Source organism: Hippichthys cyanospilos, chromosome 12, assembly GCF_059441005.1.
Source record: "Hippichthys cyanospilos isolate Australia breed blue-spotted pipefish chromosome 12, RoL_Hcya_1.0, whole genome shotgun sequence".
Classification (NCBI taxonomy): domain Eukaryota; kingdom Metazoa; phylum Chordata; class Actinopteri; order Syngnathiformes; family Syngnathidae; genus Hippichthys; species Hippichthys cyanospilos.
Genome location: NC_142380.1, coordinates 12,790,520 through 12,814,772, shown reverse-complemented (window position 1 = coordinate 12,814,772; position 24,253 = coordinate 12,790,520). Strand labels below are relative to the sequence as shown.

Genomic DNA, 24,253 nt, shown 5'->3' with positions numbered 1-24,253 from the left:
TACTGTATATTGAACACACCGATGTTTCATCTTGTCCTGCATTGACTGAGAGCTATTGAGGCAAATGTAGGCAGCTTTTCTGCACTGTGAGCGCCTGTGACTAGACAGATTTGAGCTTCTGCTAAAGGCCTTTCTGCACTGTGTACACTTGAGTGGCATCTCTCCAGTGTGGATCCTTTCATGTCCCGAGAGTTCGTAACAATGAATAAAGCCCTTGTCACAGTAAACGCATCTGTGTGCAACTCTTTGCCGCCGAGGGACATCTGCAGAGCAGAATGTTAGAGGGTAGACTTCTGATGTGGAAGGAACTGACGTGGCGGCTAAAGTTTGGTCATCTAAAGCAAGCTCAACTATGATTTCTTCTCCCCTGCTATTGTTCTGCGTTGTCAGAAGTGATTTCTTCAGCATCAGTGGTACTCTCTGGGAAGCTCATCATTCAAATTCTGACAGGATGAGCATGGACATTTATTTTTACTTTTATAATTTTTTAAGAGAAAGCTGAGGCAAAAAACTTCCCAGAAAACACACAGAAAAAATCTGTCAATTCATTAAACATTACTGCAAATGTCTAAACAATGTGGGCTTTATCACTCTATAAAAGATGCCATATATTAAAAGGAATGATGGGGTGAAATTGCTTTAATATATTATTAAAATTCAATAAAGGATCTACCTAGTCACTCTCGTTTACAATACCTAAACAAATAAGTCTAGGTATTGCGAGATCTCGCAATATTTTTTTTTTTTTGTCTCCATGTCCCTTTAGGGCAGAGGTGTCCAAACTTTTGGCAAAGTGGGACAGCTTTGGTGTGTTAAAAATGTAGGGGGGGGCAACCATGGCAGGCGTTCTTTACATTAATTTAATTTAAATACATTTAAATACATTTCAGCGAGCCGTTCTGTGTTTAACATTTGCTTTTTTATTTTAATTTCAGCTATCTTAAGCATGCGTTTTGGTTCATTTGAAACATGCATATCAAAAAATTATCATAAAATGAATTGACATTGAATATTGAAATTGAATATTCATTTAACTTCACTTTTTTAACACTTTAATTAACTTTTTTGTAACAGTTGAACAGAAGTAATTGTACTCTTAGGTGCAAATTACATTTGAAACAAAATATCTCACAGTTTTGTTTAGTTTTCGCAGTTTAATATTTATAGAATTTTTAAACACAATAACAGAGAAATGAACAAGTAATCATCATATCAACAAGTGCAGGGCTCATTTAAAATATGAAATTAGTAACTATTAATGTGAATTGATGTCTGACAATGTAAATGCCACTCTATTTACGTCTTTGAACGTCTCAAAATGAACCTGTAGGTACATAAATTTCCTGCAGGTGGCAGTCGACTCTGCCTTATCCACAGTATTGTGCAGTATCGTAAAAGCGTTGATTCAACCCGAAAGGCATAAAAAAAGATACTACCGATACTACTACTACTACTACTACTACTACTACTACTACTACTACTACTACTAATGATAATAATAATAATAATAATAATAATAATAATAATAATAATAATAATAATAATACCAGTAGGAAACAGTAGGAACCAGCCTGAGCATCTCACTGTCATCATCATCGTCTTATAGTTCTCAAGATTAATTAAACTTTTAAAACATACTTCATTAAAATTGTTTAACACGAAATAATTGGACAGAAGTCAGGATGTAAATGTTAATTTTAAAATGTTTAGTGAGTAAGCTAACCATAATGCCTCGTCAATTATTGCACTTGAGTTGTTCATCAAACTCAGCTCAAGATAAATGTGTCAGATGTACAGACGAAAACCGCAACCGTCTTGTATTTCAGTGATGCAGATTTAGAACACACTGAATGCAGATGATTTGTAAGGCATGTGATATCTATGCTAATACAATTTTTAATTAAACGTAATGCATTTTTAATCTCTGCCACATGTCTAATGGCTAAAAATCACATGACTTAGAGTCACATGCATTCATTTTATTCTAAATGTCTGGCACTTCACTTTCAAATACAAATTCAAGCAACGTGGAAGTTGAAAAGTGCTAAACTATAGTGTGTTGTATGTAAATGTGGACTCCTGTATTTGTGTGTGGGTGGCCCATTTAAGTCAGCATCTGCATGCTGAATGTGTGTACGGAAGAAGGAATAGAATTGTGCATGTGTGAGTTTGTGTGTGTGTGTGTGTGTGTGTGTGTGAGAGAGAGAGAGAGAGAGAGAGAGAGAGAGAGAGAGTTTACATTTGGGTGCATGTGTTGAGAGTGTGTAATTAAAAAATGTGTCCTTTTTTTTTACACACTCACACAGATTATCCCTCCGTCCCAGCTGGTCAGAGTTGGATTTGACCACCCCAACAACCAGAGAGAGGAAATCTTTTTGGGGCAAAATCCAAATTGGACCCCCCTACCCACCCCAGCCCCACACAAGCATAATACAGATTTATAGCAAAACATGACTGAATATTTGGGGGATATGTTTCTGGAATAAGTAATCTAATGCTTGTTGAAGACTGAAAACAAACAAATGTACAGAAATGTAGACTAAGAAAATGTGCTCTTGAGCAATCAAATAAACACCTGGCCACATCAAGCAATTACCTTGCAAATACTTTATTGGTAGGGTTTGTATTTTAGTGGTTGTTTTAATATTTAAGCACCCATCAGTACCATTATCCGAATTGCATGTTCAAGCTCCTCAAAGATTCAACTAAATCAAAGATTGTCACAGATAATTTCAACGATAGTTCCAAGAGATGATTGCGCTGCATTTGTTGAGGTATTTGTAAACAAATTCAAGCTTTAAAGGGCAAAACACTCACAAGGACAGAAAGCCGCACTGATTCAGAGGCTTGTGCACATCTGTCTTGTTTTCCCCTCTCAGTGAGCTTTGGCAGCCTTATAATGAGGTCAAATAAGCTCTAACTGGTTCCTCATGTAAAATTGTCCCTAAAAAACAAATAATATACGTACAATTAAAGCATAGAGTTGTAAAATCCACAACTATGGAAAAGATGTTTTATTATATTTATTAAATACAACCTAAATGTAATACATACAAGCATGTTCTCAAGGGAAATATAGAAAAGTAAGCACAGCATGTATGTACTGTATATAATTTGATCATGTTTTATGATTGGCATACATGTCACATAAGTGTCCTTTATGCTATTTACACTGCACACACATTTAATTACAAAATGTTTAAAAATGTATTTTACATGCACAACTGTAGCTTGTTCAGAAACTTAATATTACAAAATTAGCTCTTAATGCTTCTCCACCTGCATTCAACAGTCCAATAAAATTGTCAAAAGAGATTCAGAGAAGTGTGCGGACAACCATCAAAATCAGGCACAAGATTAAGAATTTTCATACCCTGCTCTTCTTTGCGTCGGGTACACAACATGAACTCGTGATGTGCATAGTATGAAAAAATACAATGGCCTTGGGTTACAAAACTTTTGCAATCACTTAGATTTCCATTTTAGTTTTCTAGATTGTCTTGGGATTTCATTAAGTATAGTAGGCAGTACATAGTATATTCACTGAGGGCACTGTTTTATGTTTCAGTTTTATATTGAATAGTTTGTGGGAGATTTTGCATTGTAATCAGGGCCAACAAACAACTGAGAATACAGATTGCCCACAGAGTTGAGCTCTGTTACCGCACATTTCCTTTTTTTTTTTTTTTTTTTAAGTTTGCCATTTGACCTGTCAAGACCAAAGTTTGGCGTAAACCATAGAATGGCAAACCAACACGAAAGTAAAAGAAAGCGTATGACTAAATAACTGTATTGTATAAGACTCTCTGTATTGGTCAATGGGCAGAATCTGATTTAGTTTGAGTTCAGCTTATCACAAAGCACTGAGATATTACAATTGACTAAGAAAAACTTAGATAGAAATCGATGGGTCGATTTATTGTTGATTAGCAACCATGCAATTTTTCGCGTGATTGAGGCCAACATGTAGTTAGAGAAACATTTTATAGTCAATATTTTATTTTCAAGTTTGCCACTGTCCCTTCTTGTGTGGTGTTTACATGTTGTATCATACTGTAAACGACAGCTTATCCATAACCCTCGTCAGAATAAATTTTGATAATAAACGACTAAGGGCAAGTTTACTGTAGCTCACACTGTTGGTGAACGTCACACAAAGAATCAAATCACATGTAGGTAGGTATGCAAGTGTCAGAGTGAAAGTGGTGTGTAAACAACACTGAAAATCTTGAGCTAAACAGTAGAAAATTAAATAAACATGAATATACTATTGAAGCTAAGCCAATACTCCCTCTTTGCCATCGTCAACATGTGACTTTAACCCTTGTGCAGTATTTTGTCCAATACTTTGATGTTTACATCAAAGGCATTCTGCATCAAAAGGATACAATTGAAAGAAGACACCAGGGAGCTGAAATTTCACCCAGATAGTGACAAGATGTCAAAGTTCAACATGGCACGGCCACTTAGCTATCACAATACCAGGAGCGTGCCATCCCTTGGCTAGAATACTATAAAAATGATGTGGAACAAAATGACCCAAAATGGTCAAAATACTGCTCATGGGTTAAGCACATCTGCTAATGGAGTCAAAGGATTCCTTTGATCCTCAACATGTACCTTTTCATACTGAAAAATGTTTCTAATATACTGGGGACAATATTTATCAAACAATCTCTCAGATTGATGCAAGTCCTCGACAGTGTTTCCCAACCTTTATTGAGCCAAGGCACCCATTTATATTAAAAAAAAAAAAAATCTCACAGCACACGACCAATGACCACCAAAAAAAAAAAATAAGAGAGAATTATATAATAATAACCCAACTATTGTACAATGGTTTTAGGCATTAGTATTACTCCTAAGATTGTTGGGCATGTTTACTTCACATATTTACGTCATTAACATTATAAAGCTATATTAAGGGAATTATTTGGTCAACAAAAAAAATGTAAATCAAAACAGGAAACATTTTAGAATCCTTTAATTCAGGAACCTTTTGCCAACGGCTTTGTACATCTTGGTATTTTCTCAGTCAACTTTGTGATGTGAATGACACACTTCACTTCAGTTCACAGCTGTGCACGTTTGAGAATGAAAAGCTTGCATTTCTTGACCTCTTGAATTTGGAGGTGTTTCTAAACCTTTGACTACTACTATATTAGTAGGTAATAAATGTTCATTTTAAGAAAAGTGTATAAAATTCTCCCATGGCACCTGGTTGGGAATCACTGTTGTACATCAGTGCAAACGTAAAACCACAATAATACATCCAATAATCTTTTTTTTTCCATTTAAGTGATATTTGGCTTTTGAGTGACAATTTGGGATGAACCTAAAAGTCATCACAATATCTGCAGGTGAACTTAATCTGCAGAATGTTTTAGTCTTTATTTTTTTCAGTCAAATTCAGAAAAACTGTTTGATCTATGAGTCATCCAGTACATTTCTTGTTTCAATTTGACTTGGTATTATAAACGGTTCTCCTCAGCGTGTACATTTAAAAGTCAAATCAAATTATTCTGAAATTATTCTGCATTTTAGATTCATCCTGGAATTTAATCTGACATCCCGATATCCCATGCCGACAATTTTCGAGTAGTGTGCGTAGTTCAATCAGTTCCTCTTTCCATTCAATCAAAATAACATTGGAGTATTCTCTTTTGAAATAAGGCTCTCAACATCCCCATAACACTTTCCCAGAATTTCACCGATTCAGATTAAAACAATCTTTGACCATGATTTGCATTAAGCATATTTTTACAGAAAAAAACCCCACAAACATAATCGAAACCTGACCTCAAAGAAATGTTTCCTCATAGTTTTCATGAGGATCCTCAGGTTCAGAGTCTCTGGCTAATAATCTGATGACATCTGAAAGGTCACTGGCCGCCCTGGTCACGCTGTCATAAGAAGGTGGTGAGGATATTAGCGAACCCTCTGTTGTGTCTAAAAAATCCCCTCCCACAGGGCCATAGTGATGAATCATAGTTGCTATGAGACCCTCTGTCTCTGGAGCATTTTCCACATCCACGACAGTCTCATAGTTGATTTGTCTGTAAAGGTACGAGGCCTGCTTCATCTGCCGGCGCACCAGATGCCTCCTGTAACTTCTCTGAATAATGACGGCTGACACCTCCTCCAGTTTATGTCGCAGCGTGGAAGTGATAGGCTCGTGAGAAATCTTGGAAGGGTTTGTCATCATGAACTTCTCCTCCATTTGCTGTTTGAGGGCATCCATCTCCCCCGACTCTCCGAGTACTCGCTTAGTGAAGGCAAACAAGATATCCAGGCAGTGGATTCTATCGCCACTAACCATCGGGAGGTCCATGGAGATCAATTTGATCTTATTGGGCTTGGCGATGCGCAGCGGCTCAGACAGAGTGTCGGCAAAACTCGACAGCATGGAGAACTCGATGAACTGCGTGGCCTCTGAGTCAAACTTCTCCCAAACCTCGTAAAACATCTCAAAGTCGTCTTCGCTCAATGGATCTGTACTTTCCTCTGTGGCGACGCTGAAGTTTTCCAGAATGATCGCGATGTACATATTTACCACAATGAGGAAAGAGATTATTATGTAGCTTACAAAGAAAGCTATGCCCACTGAGGGACTGCCACAGTTACCTCGGGTATTTGTGCCAGTATTGACAAAATTAACGTTGCACTCATCCGGAGAGCTGGACATTATCGGGCTCAGTAGGTTGTCCCAGCCGGCCGAGGTGCTGATTTGGAAAAGGCAGATCATGCTATTCCCAAACGTCTCAAAGTTGAACATGTCGTCGATCCCGTCTTGTTTTTTCACATAGGCAAAGTTCGCCATGCCAAAGATAGCGTAGATGAACATGACAAGGAAAAGCAGCAGGCCAATGTTAAACAGTGCCGGCATGGACATCATTAAGGCAAACAGTAAAGTCCGTATTCCTTTGGCTGCACGTATAAGTCGAAGTACACGTCCGATCCTTGCCAGGCGAATGACTCGAAACAGGGTGGGGGATACAAAGTACTTTTCAATGATGTCAGCTAGAACAATCCCTGGAATGAGAGGTACAAATACACATCTTTAAGTCTCAAGGAACCTAAATTCACTCCCTCATAATCTTGCAGTATAAATCACCACATTTCAACTTACCCACAATGGAAAGTATAATCACCACAAAATCAAAGATGTTCCACGCAACTGTGAAGAAATAACAACGCAGGGCTATGATTTTGATCAGGCATTCTGCCGTAAAGATGACAATGAAGACCAAATTGATCTTGTTGAGAATAGATTCCATGCGGTCAGACTGCTCGTCCGTCTCCACCATCATTGTGAGCATGTTGACAATGATCAGCATCATGATCATGATGTCAAAGGCTTGCTTGGACACCAAATCAAAGAAGAAGGCTTGGAGAATGTTCTGAGTTGCAGAAAGACAAGCAGAATCAGCATTCTATCAACAATCCGTAGAGATTAAAGATAAAAAGCTCATTTCTGATTGACACTGTCAAAGTGTGACAAGTTATAATAATTTTTAACAATACAAGTGTTATTTCATTGGTTTAAAGTAGTGTTGAACTGCATACTAAGACCTGCTTTGGGTGACTTATTTAACCAGACAAGAAATAAACATATAAGAGCTTATCATGCACTGTAGGTCTATTTTCTTTTAAAACCAACTGCACTGAAGAAATGTTCATCTCTAACAGTTTATATCAAAACCAACTATATTATCACCTAATATTATTTGATGCACTTTTGTGTTGATGTTAATACATTACGCAAACCGTATTCAAGAATGACAGAACACTAGTAAATAGCAAACACGCTTGGACATGAATAATGACAATGTTACTTACCGCAGGTCTTGGTATTGGCTTTTGTGGCTTTTTACTTCCTAATTTCTTCATAGCATTATAATATTTCTTCTGTTCTTCAGTCATAAAAATATCTTGTCCACCTAAGTAAAATCAAAGATACCTGATATTATTTTTTTTGGAAAGACAACAAATCATTGAAAGGCCTTTACAATAGACCCTCTACATTATTTACATTTGACAACAACTCATCCACATTTGTTTTTTTTGTTTTTTTTTTAAATGTTTAACCAGTGAGAGAGAAGGCTAACCACATATTTGAATGAATTTAATGAGGAAGAAAAACAAATCAAAATGAGAATAGCCACATGTCAACTCAAGTTCTCAACTCAAGAGGGATACAAATTTTATGCTTTTAGCAGTTGCTTAAACAGTCATACCACAAGTACTGGTCACCACATGGACGAGCTATTAATATTAATATTATTATACATTTCAGAACTGCTTGTGTCCCTTATGCTATCCAAGTTGTTATCTTCAAAAATCTGGTCACCCTCCCATAATATCAGAATCAAGCTGGTCAAGACTTTGACTGGGCCAAGGCAGAAGGCAAGTTTTTTTTCTGATCAAGCCATTATGAATGAATGTTTACATATTCTAAATATCACACATTCTTTTTCTAGCTGCATGTGTGTTTTGCAAAAACTGTTTTCACATCTTCATAAGTGACAACAATACTCATCTTTCGTTTCTGCTGATTAAAATTGTCAATAATGACACCGATGAAGAGGTTGAGGGTGAAGAAGGATCCGAATATGATGAAGACAACAAAGTAAAGGTACATGTAGAGGTTGATTTCTCTGATCGGTTGCTCCTCTACCTGAAACAAATAAGTACCTCAAGTCAGATAATTGCTGTTAGGTTTGTTACTTTTATACAGTCAAAGCAAAACGACACACTTACTCCTCTTGAATCAACAGCTGCATGCATTATTTCCATCCAACCTTTAAACGTTGCCTGTAACCCCACAATACACAAGATTATTGACTGAACAAAGTCTTGTGGCAAGGCTACTGATGTTTTTAATGAAAATGAAAAGTTTGGAATCATTGAACAATTTATTAGGTCATTCACATTAGGTTGAAGACTGTAAAATGTGTGAATATGTGAATGCAGGGCTCAAAATAATAGGTTTCAAGTTATTGTTTTCAAAGTCAAAATTCGCAAAACCGTGGCCAACACTTAAGTGCCGAAGCGTCCATTTGTTGTGGGAATTGATGACGCTAATTCACTACATTCCTAATTTCATGTCATGATTGCTACAGATTTTTAAAGTGATATTCAATTTAGGGGTGTCATATTAACAGATTGATTATAATTACAGTCATAGTTAGAGCATTATTTTCTAATCATGTTTATTGATTAAAATTGACTAGATCCATTTTTATGCTTCAGGCTTCTTGTGCTTTAGTTGGGAGCTAGAAAAGAAAGGTCAGTCGCACCCTGAAGTAGACACTGATTTGTTGTCATTAAGTTTGGCAGTCCTGTTGTGGTTAGGAAGGCAAGTTCAGAAGCAGAACAAAGATATGAAAATGGAAGTGCATGTGAGAGTTTTCAGTCCGATGAATGGTAAATTTAATTTTAAACAACACCCCTACGACACCGTTGATAAAGGAAGAACGATATTCCTATTTTGTAGGAAGAAATTTACTTAGCACAGAAGCCGCTGAAGTTTAGCCTTCCGCATAAATGCAAAGCCACAGGTAATGATAGCAATAAAGACACTACTGTCGTGGGACATGGCAAAGCTCTTTGCCAAACTAAACTAGAGAACACCTGACATTTAAGCAAGTCCATGGCAAACAGGGTGGACTATATTTAATTTTTATCTCCAATTATTTGACGAGAACACTACAAACAGAAATCATGTTTACCAAAAAAAAAAAAAAAAAACCCATACCACTTGAAGCAGAGAAAGGTAGCCTAGTCCCACGTTGTCAAAGTTGACCTTCACTTTTGTCCAGTAGTACTGAGTGTCATTCATGGCCAAGCAGTCTGATTTATTGTTGACAACTACAAAACTGTGGATGAAGCCCGTTCTGTTGACACACTTTCCAAATTTGCCAGCAAACAGGTTGACTCCCATAATGCTGAAGATGAGCCAAAAGATGAGACACACTAGCAGCACATTCATGATTGAGGGGATGGCTCCAATCAGAGCATTCACTACCACCTGGTGAGCAACACAAACAAGACAATGCAATATAAAACAGGACTTCTGTTGTCATATCAATACACATGATTCAAATTAGGATTGTTTGATATGCTGCTGAGGGAAATTGTAGCAACTTCTATACTGTATCATCTCCCTGTGTTCATTTTTAGTACATGCATGTTTCTGCAAATGTTTTTTCTTGCTTTTGCAAATGACGCTGTTGCCCATTCGATAGTATTGGGGTACACCATGTAGCTGCCTTGTTTTTGTTCTTACCCGCATTCCCTCAAATCGGGAGAGAGCCCGGAGAGGTCGCAAAGCCCGAAGAGTCCTTAGGGATTTGATTGCAGCAAAATCGGAATAACCCAGTGAGTTTGCCACCAGACTTATCAGCGACACCTATCATAAGAATCGAAACATATTTGGGTTACAAGTCTTAAAAGGTGCAAAAGTAGTGAACAGAAAACCCTTGCATGTAAAGCTTGACGGAAAAAAGAACAGTGTTAAGAGCTCAGTTTGAAGAAAAAAAGACAGGAAAATAGATTTAATTTTTCATTTTTGGGACATTCCACAGTTTGGAAAAACATAATGTAGAAATTGTGAGGTTTAGATTTACTTTGGTTGTTGCAACAGCTTTTGGAACATTTCGACTTCCACTCTATTCTACATCCAAAACAAGACAAAACAAAATGAAATTCCGCTGTTGAATGACCCTTGGGTGACTCCTATTAATGAAAATGAGATTCAAGATGACAAAACACAGACAAGTATTCATACATGTACACAATGTATCCATGCATGCATACTCAGCTATATATGCATATAATATATATATGGATATATATCAAATAGAGTGAGTTTTATAAAGAATGTTTAACAAGTCTGCCAAATTTGTTACCAATTTGAGCCAATTTGTTCTTAAAAACAATTTAGCACTCAGAAGGTCCCGGAGATGTCAATTTCTTTATAAAAGTCTATTTACGGATGTGTTTGTCTAATATATCTAAAGAAGATACTGAAGGTTTATCATCTAAAGAGAATAAGAGGGGTATTTTTCTTTGTGAATTTCAAGTGTAAAAACAATATAAAAGTACATATAGAAGTCATCAAGGAAAGATAAAAGGTTTTATCAAGTAAAAATGTTGACTTTGCCAATGTACAAATCAGGCATGCTAAACAAACAGAATATCAGTAAAAGATAAATTGTAGCTATATGTGTGTACGTATGAACCTCTAATATTCAAAGTGCTTACCAGGATGAATAGGCTGAAGTGATTCAAATTGATCTTCTGTAGATAAAGCTTACATATGTGGCACTGAAATTGTTTTGATACAAAAGCCAAAGTCCTGAAGTGTCATCAAATGAAAATTGCAAATGAATTCATTTGTTTTATTCATGGGAAAGGAATTCTTGAAAAACAATGGCTTTTCATATCATAACAAAATACAAAGTAAAGAAAAAAAAACATTAATGATGCAGAAGCGAATTTTATTCCTAGCGCCGATACTCACCTGGGACCTGATAACTACAACTTACCCTAACAATAGAGCGGTCTGTGGCAATCTGTATAACAGCAGGTAAAATCAGAGGAAGTCAAGTCAGGCCACGGGCCTCATGCCTCGGGCAGTTTGGTCAATGTCACGGCTTTTGTTCATTTATTTTTAAACCCACAATGCACATGCACATTACTGAACCTTGTTTGGAGAAATATTGAAATTTGGGGCCAATTTTGTTGTCTAAAACATAGACAACAGGAGCATTCTGGTAAAGCAATTGAGGTAAAGAAAAAAAAAATCACAAAAAAATAGCAATACTTAATAATTACCACTGTGTAAAACCCTCAAAACATATTAATCACAACATCGTTACAGATTGAAAAAGGGTAGAACATGAATTCTTTTTCATACACAGAATCTCTCTTCACTTACATCCACAATTAGAAAGTCAAGCCAGCACCAGTAGTTGGTGAAATACTTCTTGAAGCCATAAGCAATCCATTTGAGGAACATCTCCAGCACAAAGATGTAAGAGAAGACTTTGTCTGAATACTCCAACATCACTTTGATGACTTTTCTCTTCTCAATGTAGATATCCTCAAATGCCTGCAATAAAGAGACAGCTATGAATGATATCTGTTACTAGCTACAGTTAGGTGCATCTAACATGAACTAATATGTCAGTGAAATATGTAAATTAAAAAAAAATATGCTACTTTAAAGATATACTATAAAATTGCATTTTACAATGTACTGCATCATCCTGGGAATTGTAATATCTTGGGCTAGCTTTTAAACTATGTAAGTGCAACCTATTAACATGAAATCGAAAATACTGTCAGGTACTTTCAATGGCTTGCAAAGTACAAGATATACTTTAGATTGCATTTTACATTTAATTGCATCATCCTTGGAATTGCAATATCCTGGGCTAGCTTCTAAACTATGTAGGTACAGCCTATTAACATAAAATCGAAAATACTGTCAGGTACTCTCAATGGCTTGCAAACTACAGCCTGTGGGCAGAAGCCGGCCCGCATCCAAATTTTGATTGGCCCCCGGAGCAATACTAGAGACGCATTATGATTTTTTTTTTTTTTTTATTTTGCATTCAAGACGATGGGAGCAAACCAAGTGTTTCATTTGGTCCCTTTTCTGCACATCCAAAAGTACCAAAAATTAGTACCATTGAGTACTAGTGTGGGTTCTAAGGTAATGCGTATTTTTGATGTCATAATTGAACCCAACACTACCTGTTGGGTTCATATAACCTCAGAAATGTGGAGGGCAAAAATACATATCAAATCATTGTCATCATAGGTTTTTTTTTTTTTTTTTAACTTTGGGTGACATTTGAGAGTCATTTGAAACTTGTTGAAACTCATTCTGACTGAGACACTATATTCTAATTAGTATTGCAGCTTTTACCTTAGTTTAAGTAAACAAAGGAGAAGATACTGTACCAGAGCGCCACTGCTGAGCAGGATCATAAAAATGATGAAGGTCTCAAACCAACTGTGTTCCACAATTTGGTAGCAGGTCTTTCTCAGTCTCCACCAGGCCTGGCCCAGACCTTGGCTGATATCAATATCACAGCACTGGCAGTGCTTCACGCACACTGAGTAAAAGGTTGACAGCACAAAGAACAGAGACTATGAAACATGACATGGCACAATAGATAAAATAATCCTGAAAAATGTTTTACGTTGAACAGTGGAACGTATGGTAAATTGGATACAGACTTTCTGGGAAACACTCCTCTGGTTCCATGCACTCTTCGGCCAGCTCCGACAAATTATCCAGCTCCTCACCAGGGTTCCTCAGATCGACTGTGCTGCCTTCTGAAAGGCTTATTTTCTCCTGAAAAGTAGGACGTATCAAGGTTACCATTTCAAAATTAAACTATGAAAATATGTTGACAAACGATTAAAAATGAGTTCAATCAAACCACAAAGTTATACCTGCACCCAGTAATGTAACCCAATGAACCGCTGGGATGCCATTTCATCTTAATGCTACAATTCCAATACCAACAGTGATTTTTTTGGTTAAGTCTGTGTTTTATAAATTACACAAACACAGTTGAATATGTTTGCAGAATTAACGACCACAAAAAGAAAGAAAATGTGTGCACAGTGTATGCAAAACTGTATGCTAAGTAATGTAAGCCAAGCCCATCATAACATTTACAGAAAATAAAAACTGAGAAAAATGTTCATTCTAGGAATGAATAATTTGATCAAAATCTAATTAAAAGCTGCAGTCTTCAGCTATTAATGGCTGGAAGCTTCAATGAATGCTGTATGTCTTTAATGGTAGCAAATGGATTTATTACGCTATTGTGACTGTGAATGAAGTTGAATGACATTTAATATCATTTCAGTTCATGACCTGTTTGTTCAAAAATACTTTTGAAGTAGCAGGAACTACATTTTAATGCACATGTGCCTCGATGACTGAAAAAAAATCTTCAATGATGTTTTAGATCATAAAATTAACATTAAAGTGACTGGCTTGACAGGGCTAATTTGTTTTTATCACTTATCTTGCCCCACTTTTTAATTTTTACTCTCCTAAATAAAGTTTCAAGTAATACAAGTCTTACACATATGATGCATTTATATTATATTCATATCCACATTGAGTTGCATTCGTCTGCAAGACTGTCTGCCTCACAAATGACTTTATTCTGCAAAATTCTATAGACAGATGTAATTAACAAAGCTTCCACGTGTTTGCACATGACTGCAAGAGAGTTAAATAATGTATAATATGCAACTTAAGGAAAGCAGCTGAAGGATTTTCCAGCTACTGTCATGCATTATAGCTAGCTCACCTTCCATGGGTGCCCTTTCAATCTCCTTTATAATGTAATACACTTTTGATAAGATTTGACTTTGTTGTAAAAGCAAAGCATATTTAACATAATTTGTTGGGCAGAGGTCAGTCTCTATCCTATAAAAAGGATGGATGTGATCATCCGTACAATCTAGGCAGAAGATTAACAGAGGAATACATGGGTATATTCAATAAACTGGTTACATTTGCACGCACAGTATGACTGCTCTCGAGAGGTCTTTGTTGTCTACCTCTAACTGAAATACTATAAAATGAGGGCTTTGTTTTGAATACCGGTAATCTGAATACACAGATGACTGTTTTTTGTGCATTTTCTAGGAGGTCAAAATGAATGAGGACAGAGGAATCACATTTTCTGAGGAAAATGTGTGTGACTATAAAGTCTTTCGATTTAAGAGTTTTTGCAAACCAAACATGATCTGACCCTAACTTGATGCAACACAGTCGAAAAATCATCAAAATATCACGTTTCAGTTCTGTTGCTGCTCATATCTTGGAAACATCAGAAGTGCAGCATATGTGAGCATCTGGGCTAACACTTCAATCGCTAGTTGTAGTTAGCAGTCAGCCAACCAAGTGTCAAATGGTAGTTGGAAGTGTTAGTGTTAAAGCTTATCAAAGGTAAATCAGTTTGGGTATTTCCACAATCAAGATGCATTGCATGTGAAGCACGCTTAGTTTAACAGCTTTCCATAACTTGCATAAAGCTGCAAAGAATTACCAAAGTGCTTTCAAAAGCCTTGATTTTCAGTCCAAAGTCAGACAGATTGTCTAAAAATGAAGTAAGTTGAGTACTGTTGCTACTTTTGATAGAACTGGTAGTTGCTTCAATGCTACTTGCAAACTATTACGTGAGGCGATGAAACCAATATTATGTTGTGTGGTAGCAATACACAAAGGACAGAGCTCATCACCCTCATCATCATCACCTGATATCTCCTTCCAACTCTGAAGTACAGAGGAATGTAAATGGTAAATGGACTTTCACTTATATAGCGCTTTTCTACCTTAGGTACTCAAAGCGCTTTACACCAACTAGTCATTTACCTACTGATGACGCAGCATCAGGAGCAACTGGGGGTTCAGTGTTTTGCTCAAGGACACTTAAAACATTGTCTTGATGGTCGGGGGATCGAACTTACGGCCTTTCGCCTGGGAGACGACCACTCTACCACTGAGCCATTTATTTATCATAGTTTGGGGCTGCTTAGCTATCTTAGGGACCGGATGCATTGTTACAGTTTCATAAGCTGGAAAATTAATAAGCACTTTTATTGTGACTGTGTGCAGAAGTCAAGCCAGTTTTTATACCGACTGACGCACAACACAGGGTGGGCAATGCAATAATACTACAAGGACAGATGGAAATTGAAATGAAATGGCTTCACCTAAAGAAAGAGTAGAGGCTTTGTCAGAGTCCTGACCTCAACTCAAATGAGATAATATTGCATGACCTCATGAATGTGATTCAGGAGTCAATAACTTGAGCAGTTTTGTGACCTTTGCAACTACAGGAACCGTGATAATACATCCTTAAAAATACGTTAAAAAAAAAAAACAAACAAAAATGAAAATTAAAATAACAGTACTTGTGCATCAGTTGGATTAATTGTGTTGCTTGGTGCACCCCACTCTGCAGGCATAACCACTCAAGCCACACTTAATCCAACTGTTTCACTTAAGTACAGCAGTTGGGAATTAAACCGTCGCTGAAATCTGAACAGCAGGACACAGCATAACTTCCGCTTGACAAATCCAGCTTGTGTTCTTCCGGTTTGTCTATCTCAAGGATACATATATATATATATATATATATATATATATATATATATATATATATATATAAAACCAGCGGTTGGAACGTTTGACTGTGTCAATTTATTGAAAATCATTATTATTTCAATAAATGTCATTTTTAAAATTTCTTGATAGAACAATTTTTTACACCATCCCTGTCGGCGGCGCAGCTGTGTCAGCATCCCACAATGGTGGGTTCATGAAAAAAATAAAAGAAAGAAAACACAACTCATGTGAACAGTTAACTTTTTTTTCCCTTTTTTACCCAATCAGATTTCAGTATAAGTGTAAATCTTCCATGTCAATCTAAAGCGCCCAAGGCTCTCAGAATCAGGTGTCCAATATAATTTAAAACTGTCCAGAAGGGGACTGTTTTTTTAACCAATCAAGATTTCTAATTCGTCTCCCAAAGTCAGCTGGCTGGTCTTCAATTATCTTTCTTGCCTACCTTTTGTTTTCCATTCTCTGATTGGTCGGTCATAATAAAACTGCTCAACAAACAAAATGCGTGTGGCAACGGCACATGTTAATGCACTAAGTAATCAGCCTCTCTGGTGATCATGGTTGTTTTTTCAATGTAATATTGATTCATAAATGCTTCAGTTAATGTACATAGTGCAGTTGCATGCTGTGATAATACATTTCCCTATAGTTAATGGTTTCTATATAGCCGAGGCAAGGCACTGGAAGTATTAAATGGTGGATTAAATCAGGTAAATCTCTTCTGTAGAATCATGTTTGGTCAGTCCATGCATAGATGAGCCTGTATGCCCGGTATCATGGGCGGATAATTTCTTTGTCAAAGATTTAACCTTTCTCGCTTTAAAGTCAACCAGGGTAGGCTTTCTATCACCGCCACCCACTTCTCGGTTAGGTTACATAGGATAAATTGTACAATGGAGTGCACTAATATACAGTACAAATGAATGAAAGCATGGAAACGGTAAAAGGTTGTTTCCACCACGCGAAAAGCAAAGCAGTTTGATTGGTCCAATTTTAGGGTTAATTTTGTCAACTATTTTTTCTAAAGACAGTCATTTATAGAGCGTTGGCTTGGTTGTTTTGGGGCTTTTTTTTTGCAGAATTCATTTTGACAGTCAAACCTAAATTGTAGGAGGAGAGCTACAGCAGAGATGTGGTGCCTGAGCCACCGTAGTGTCTTTTTTTTTGTCGTACTTAATAATCATTTAAATGGGATCAATTCACCAGCATTTGTTTTTGTCAAAGTAAAGTATCTAATCTAATCTATAAATTTAATTGAATGTGAATTAAACATTTGTCATATAGTATACATTGTGTACATACAGTATGTGCATTATTCATTGCACCAAACATAGTAAAAGCGGAATCAAAACATTTGGATTTCTCTACGGGACATTATTCTGCATCATAATGTATTTTGTCTGCACTGCAGATTAACAGATTATGTTTCCAGAGAGCACCCGCATGCTCATGCCCATCCCAACCCTCTCTCTACAAAGCCGTCGACATGATTTTTTTTTTGGAACTAATTAATCGTCAAATTTTCCATAATTAATCACAATTAATCCCATACCTGAAATATTTTTGACGAAGCTTGTAAAAGGTATTTATAATATAATCTTCAAATTTACCTAAAATCCTCAAAAAAAAATAAAAATCACTGTCTGACCTTTTTTTGTTCTTCTCTGAGATGGTACACCAAAGATGTCCAACTAATGAAGTTCTTGAACTTGGCTTTGTAAACTGTGCATTTTTTCACCGCAATGAGCCGACGAGCAACTTTTTAAAGTAATACTGTGTAAAGCTCCATCTTTATCTCTCTTTATCTGTCTATGTGCTGATGACACCTCTAAATTTGGTTCCAAAGTTAAGCTGCCACAGGAAGCAATTAGAACTGAGTTAATTGAGTTGTTTTTTAATGCTTTTATATATATATATATATATATATATATATATATATATATATATATATATATATATATATATATATATATATATATATATATATATATATATATATATATATATATAAAATCGGAATTTCAAGTGTAAAGTCTGCTTCCCTGTTTTCCTGTTTGGTCAGCTACGGGCTCCACTCATGGTTGGCATCAACGAAGTGCCTGTGACATGTACGATTACAGTCAACAGGTCAATTTGGCATGCAGGAAATCTTCACAAAGCATCTCTCCGCAATATTGGTTTTTTGAATTAAGAAAAGAATAGCAAAGCACGGATGATGTGAAATATCTTCTTTTTAAAGGTCCGCATTTGAAATGAATTGAATACAGCTCTTGTATTAAATCCAGTGATGGGCTATTGGGGAGAGCACAGCCTTCCCTGCTGAACTAAATACTATCATAAGCAATGTACACTAACAACATCAATCCATATTTGTTCCATGAAATTGCATTCAATTAGTCCCAACAGTCTCTGCACTTAATTTCGATGTGTTTCGCTTGGCTGCATTGCATACAATATGTGTAAGTGATTTATTTATTTTTGCCCCTTCCAATTAGATTTCAGCCCATATGTGCTACCATATAAATCGAATTTTCCCAGTCTCTTCAGAATCAGTAGCGCTGGCCAATGTAACGTAAACCGTATTAGGAATGAGACAATCATTGGACCTCCATGACGGAGACAGTTTTTCTGATTTGGCTGGTCAATGGGGAAAATCGTTACAGCAAACTTTGAGTAGCAAAACTCATCTGTAGCTATCTGCAAAAATGAGTAGATGTAATAATCAGCATCTCTACAAAGTCTGATGTATTTCATTCGATTTTCTTTGTATTGTTTGGTTGTGTTTTTCCGATAAGACCAGGTATCATCTAATATACCAGTGATACATATTTGTGCAGCCATAAATTGAGATGAGCTTGACTTTTATTAAAAAAAAAAAAAAAAAGCATATTTATAGCCTTTATTTTTTATTTTAAATCGTTTCTAGTTCAAATTTGTACACGGCCTCAGAAAAAAAGGAACAGAAAATTAAGCACTGGTACATTTTGTAAGTGCAATGAATCAAACGTGACAACTATGTGACAAATGTGATCATTACATTTTATTGGGAAATATCTTCAATCTAATTACTGCTAATTGTTTTAATTGGCTCAAATGAGTGTTGATTGGGTATAAAAGTGTTGATTGGGAATAAAAGTGACTACAAATCGCTTCAAACTCACTTTGTGGTCTTCATCCTCCGATGACTCGGATATATCCTCCTCTGTAAATTCCACATCAGATTCTCCGGGTGCGATTGGAACAATAAGAGTCAGGTTTGGGTTAGTCATGTAGCTGTCCTCTTCCGGTATGATGTACTTCTCTCCATAACGTCCATAAATTCCACCATTGCTTTCCAGGTGATTGGAAGCCAGTATCACAGCCTTACAGGTCTCTTTGGTTTTCTTCCCTTTGCATTTCAAAGTCCGGTTGAAGAGGTGGATGATGCTTGTGGCAAGCCAAGTGAGACCAGAGTGGATGCGAGCAATGGCAATCTGGATGTTATTCAAATCACCATCCTCATCAGGAGCTGAGAGGTTGTCAGAACTGAAAGAGCTGAGCAGCAAGGCAAGGAAGAGATTCAGTACCTGTTGACACAAAAGAAATATCATTTGTACATGTGTTTGGAAGCCTCAAAACCAGAGGTGACTAACCAGTTTTCTACATTAAAATACCGGCTTGATTTTTTTTTTTTTTTTAGCACTGATTTTTCACTATATCACATGGCACACAAGCCACCATTCACACTCACATTATTCAATTAACAAGACATATGTGCTTTTGGAAGAGCACTACCTAAACCTTTTCCTGTTGTATAGATGTTACATATGATCTAAAGTTATAATGATGAATGTTTTGTATATCAAAGTGCAGCAAATTAAATAAAATTTTATTCACCAGGTTTTTGAGCTATAGGGTCCCCAGTTTCTTAAAAAATGAAATTTAAGCATATGCGTGGAAAAAAAAAAAAAACATTTGGATGGTATAACTGCACTCTTTGAAAACAACAAAAACTGCATAAAAGAAAGGGAAATTATAATGGTATGGCTATGATAAAAAGGATACAAGAAAAGACGGCACTAATCTTTTTAATTCCCAGTATCGGTGCCTTTACATGCAGTCAACAACCCTTTGAAAAACAGAATATTGGCAATATTCAGGCTTTTAAATGCTATGTTCACATGCAAAATATCCCAAAAAAGGTCGTATTGTGGTTTAAAAAAAAACAAGACCCCTGACCTACCACTTTTGTAACCTGAAAATATGGTCAGGTTGCTCTAACTGCAAGGAAATTAGGGTCTTTTCGATGCAAAGGTACTTAAAATATGGTCCATGATGCAGTTTATTCGGTAAAACGAGAGGGAGAGAAAAAAAAAAAGGCACCACGATATGTTGGCACTAACTAATGAGCCTAATTTGAATATGTCAAGTTCTACTTTGCAGGGTAAACAAACAGGGCAAAATTCAAATGCAATAGAGTCATACTTTGGGAGCAAGGGTGAAGTTCATTTCTTTATCACCGGGGTGAGTGACATATGAAATTATGTCTATTTACATCATCGCGTTATTCATCTGTCACAGTCTCATTGGGTTAATTAATCAACAATTAACACAAGCCTCTCAGCTAAAGATGTATATTTTGAATGTATATAAGAAAATCTGAATTTCAACATAAACCCAAACTTAACACAAATATGACTGCATGTAACTGTAGCCTCTACTATCTTTCTGTATTTCACATATTGATAGTACTGGCCTATTGGGAGTGGCACACACCTCTCACAGTACTCTCAATTGTGACTGCAAAAACACGTTGCAATGTAGATATAGATGAGTCCAATCATAATCAGTTTTTCTGACTACAGTCTCACTACAGCTAATCAGTGGAATTTTGCTTATCTGGAGGGTTAAGCAGTGAAGAGAAAAACTTGACATGCTAAAAAAAAAATGTGACTGCAATTTTGAAATCAGCATCTGACTTTTAGTTTTAATAATAAAAAAAAAGTAACTATAGATTTTTTTTGTCTTCACATCGTTCCCCAGTGTAATTCAACGATCATTTTTGTGCTGGGACAGCTGTCATATTATCAAATCAGGTATTGAAATGTAGACTTTGTTACATATCCATTTGTGTCTCTCAAGACAAGAATATTGTACACCGAATCATTATGACACATATGGATGACATCCTGTGCTTTCAGCTACTCTAAACTCAAGTTTCCTAGCATTCCAAGTAATCTGTCTACAAGCTTAGAGAGCATCAGCAGGAGACACACACTGTCTTGTATGCACACGTCCTTGTGTGCATATGTGATGTGCACAGTTGGTGCACAAGGATCATCTTTAGCCAGTCAGAGATGGGGAGCATGAGCAGTTGATTAGTGATGAATGACCTTTGACTTCATCGTCTCTTAAGCACCCTGGGTAATCTCTTGGATAAACAGCTTTCCCACTATTCATGTGTAGAAGACGTTTTACTGCCTTATATACAAGGCATATGTAATCTTGATCTTCGCCTTAACAAGGTAATAGAGTCACTAGTGCAATCCTGAAGGTGTACACATGGATTAACAATATGTGGTACACAAATCCTGAGCTTGAAATGGTGCTACTTTGCCAGGATTTGACAATAAGGTTTTTGGTTGCAGAGCAAACAGTTGTTCATATATGCAGGATTGTAATGTTATATTAATTACTAATGAAAATACGTGCCCTACAATTGTCTGACAACTATTTCAAAAGTCCGCTGCGACTGGCCATCTGACTCTAATGAGGAAAGTGGATGGATTAAAAGTTCAGTACTTCTCAAATAGCATTCTCTTTTTCAACTCATTTGTAGGAAAACTGACATTACTTTATATTATTTACATGAATGTGTAATTACTGTATATTAAATTTTGAAGCCCATGCCAATAAAATCTCACAAAGCAGAATATTTTCCTTTGATGGGGTGAAAACTTGTGCAAATGATCAACTATGGTAGTGAGACTGCAACCAGAGCTCCACCCTCATACACTTGTGCAATAAAAACTGTCATATCATTGAATGCATGTACTGCAATCATAGAAATTTAGCTCAGATGTATTTATTTATTTATTGTTTCATCCTGTTATACCAAACTCAGAGATTTTTCGTTCCTGTGCAGCATCCATTTTCTTTTGCTGTTTTTGGGCTTGTTGGGCCAGAAATACAAAGGAGTACTGCATGACGCTGCAAGAAGCGGCCAATGCGGTGAGAAGGGGGTGTGAAAATAAACCTTACCATAACCATACCAAATAATATATGGCCATGAATACCTTGTTAAATTCATTTGCTTTTAATTTGAAGTTGTTTCCAGCATCATAGCTGACTTGACTAATCTTTCTACTAATTTACAGTAACAAAGTGTTGCTCCTGAAGTAAAAAACACAAACATGTTTTGAAATCATGTTCAATCTCGCTAAAAATGACTTAATTACCCTGAATTTGTTTTGTACTGTGTCTATTGCCAGCTTTCAACATTGGCTTTCTTCAGCACTATAGCAACATCTAACATAAATTAGTCATCAGCCAGCCAATGTTTGAGTGCCTTATAGAGGCTGGCAAGAGCAGTCAGATTAATTTGTAAAAGCAGATTAATAAACATAAATGCCTGTGTATGTTTCGGCTCACCTATTTCGTGAGGTTGGTCATGTGATGTTTGCAAAATGAGCTGTGATTGGTTGATATTTATGTCCTGAGCAACTGTGAAATGATTTCTTTTTAAAAAACTGTATGTGAACAAATGGAATACTACAGTAGTACCAGCACTGGCATTCCTGTACTTTTTTGTTTGTGTATCCTCTCCCTCACATTAAAAAAGCATTGATGAAATTCTAAATTGACAGTTATATGTATTAATGCTGTGGCCGGGACTGGAATATAGGCTCTAGCGCCCATAACAGAATATCTAGTAGAACACTGGATGGGCTGATATTCAGAAAAATGTCATAGCTCATGTACTCACCACTAAGTTCCCAATGACCATGACCAGCATGAACACCAAGATACAGAGAGGTTGCCCAGCTACTTCCATACAATCCCACATGGTCTCAATCCACTCGCCACACAGCACCCTGAACACAATCAGGAAGGAGTGAAAGAAGTCCTTCATGTGCCAGCGAGGAAGCTGACAGTCATGAGAGATCTTGCACACACAGTCCTGGTAGTTCTTGCCAAACAGTTGCATGCCCACTACAGCGAAGATGAAGACGATGATGGCCAACACTAGTGTCAGGTTTCCCAGAGCGCCAACTGAGTTGCCAATGATTTTTATTAGAGTATTGAGGGTGGGCCATGACTTTGCCAGTTTGAAGACACGTAACTGGTTCAGAGAAAAAGGTGACATACAACAACCAACTTACTGTTATTACAAAGAATGGCCACAAATGAATAATGTTGTCAAGTTCAAAGAGGAATTACCAGTCTGAAGGAGCGAAGAACAGACAGCCCCTCGACATTGGAGAGCCCCAGCTCCATCAGACTAAGGCAAACAATGATGCCATCAAAAATGTTCCAGCCCTGTTGGAAGTAATAGTATGGATCCATGGCGATCAGCTTTAAGATCATCTCTGCAGTGAAGATCCCTGTGAATACCTGAGGGCACATAAAAATAGCATAGCATCATTACCTGGAAAATGAAGATGCTTCAACCTCAGATTTCAGTTCATTTCAAATTTCAATTAATTCCGTACCTGTCACAGCTTGAAATTGCACTTACACAGGTTCATTAATTAAATAATTAACCCATAAGCTTCAGGTTGGGGGATGGCCACTCTATCAGCTGAGCCATGCCTGTTTCTACTATATGTTATCATATGGTTGGTGCCGGATGGAATCCACGTTCCTCTAAGGCAGTGCTTCTCAATTATATTTTGCCAAGACCCCCTAGGAAAGGGAAAACTCTTCAGGATTGCTTCATGCAACCTTGCCCAATCTGGTTCGAAAATTCAATCAATAATTGCAAAAATAAATTCAAACCTGCTTTCGGCGTGTGCTAATTTAAAGCCCTAGACACAAACACACTGCACCCAACTGCCATTATCAGTTCAATCAACTGTAACTGCAAACTTGTCATTGATAGAACCG

General features: G+C 36.7%; 1 protein-coding gene across 1 annotated transcript in view; it reads right to left on the bottom strand.

Moving 5' to 3' along the window:
- Window positions 1-3,008: 3,008 nt before the first annotated feature.
- The window catches only part of LOC148414927 (sodium channel protein type 2 subunit alpha-like), a 39,055-nt gene continuing 17,810 nt past the window's right edge, over window positions 3,009-24,253 (bottom strand). Inside the window, exons 15-28 of the mRNA XM_088430382.1 lie at window positions 23,588-23,761; window positions 23,133-23,489; window positions 19,330-19,734; window positions 13,252-13,369; window positions 12,973-13,127; window positions 11,942-12,115; window positions 11,550-11,576; window positions 10,289-10,411; window positions 9,758-10,030; window positions 8,761-8,814; window positions 8,536-8,677; window positions 7,840-7,940; window positions 7,130-7,400; window positions 3,009-7,032 (exon numbers count right to left, since the gene is read on the bottom strand). Coding sequence (XP_088286508.1) covers window positions 5,801-7,032; window positions 7,130-7,400; window positions 7,840-7,940; window positions 8,536-8,677; window positions 8,761-8,814; window positions 9,758-10,030; window positions 10,289-10,411; window positions 11,550-11,576; window positions 11,942-12,115; window positions 12,973-13,127; window positions 13,252-13,369; window positions 19,330-19,734; window positions 23,133-23,489; window positions 23,588-23,761 — 3,606 coding nt within the window. The 3' untranslated portion in view covers window positions 3,009-5,800. The remainder of the gene's footprint in view (window positions 7,033-7,129; window positions 7,401-7,839; window positions 7,941-8,535; window positions 8,678-8,760; window positions 8,815-9,757; window positions 10,031-10,288; window positions 10,412-11,549; window positions 11,577-11,941; window positions 12,116-12,972; window positions 13,128-13,251; window positions 13,370-19,329; window positions 19,735-23,132; window positions 23,490-23,587; window positions 23,762-24,253) is intronic.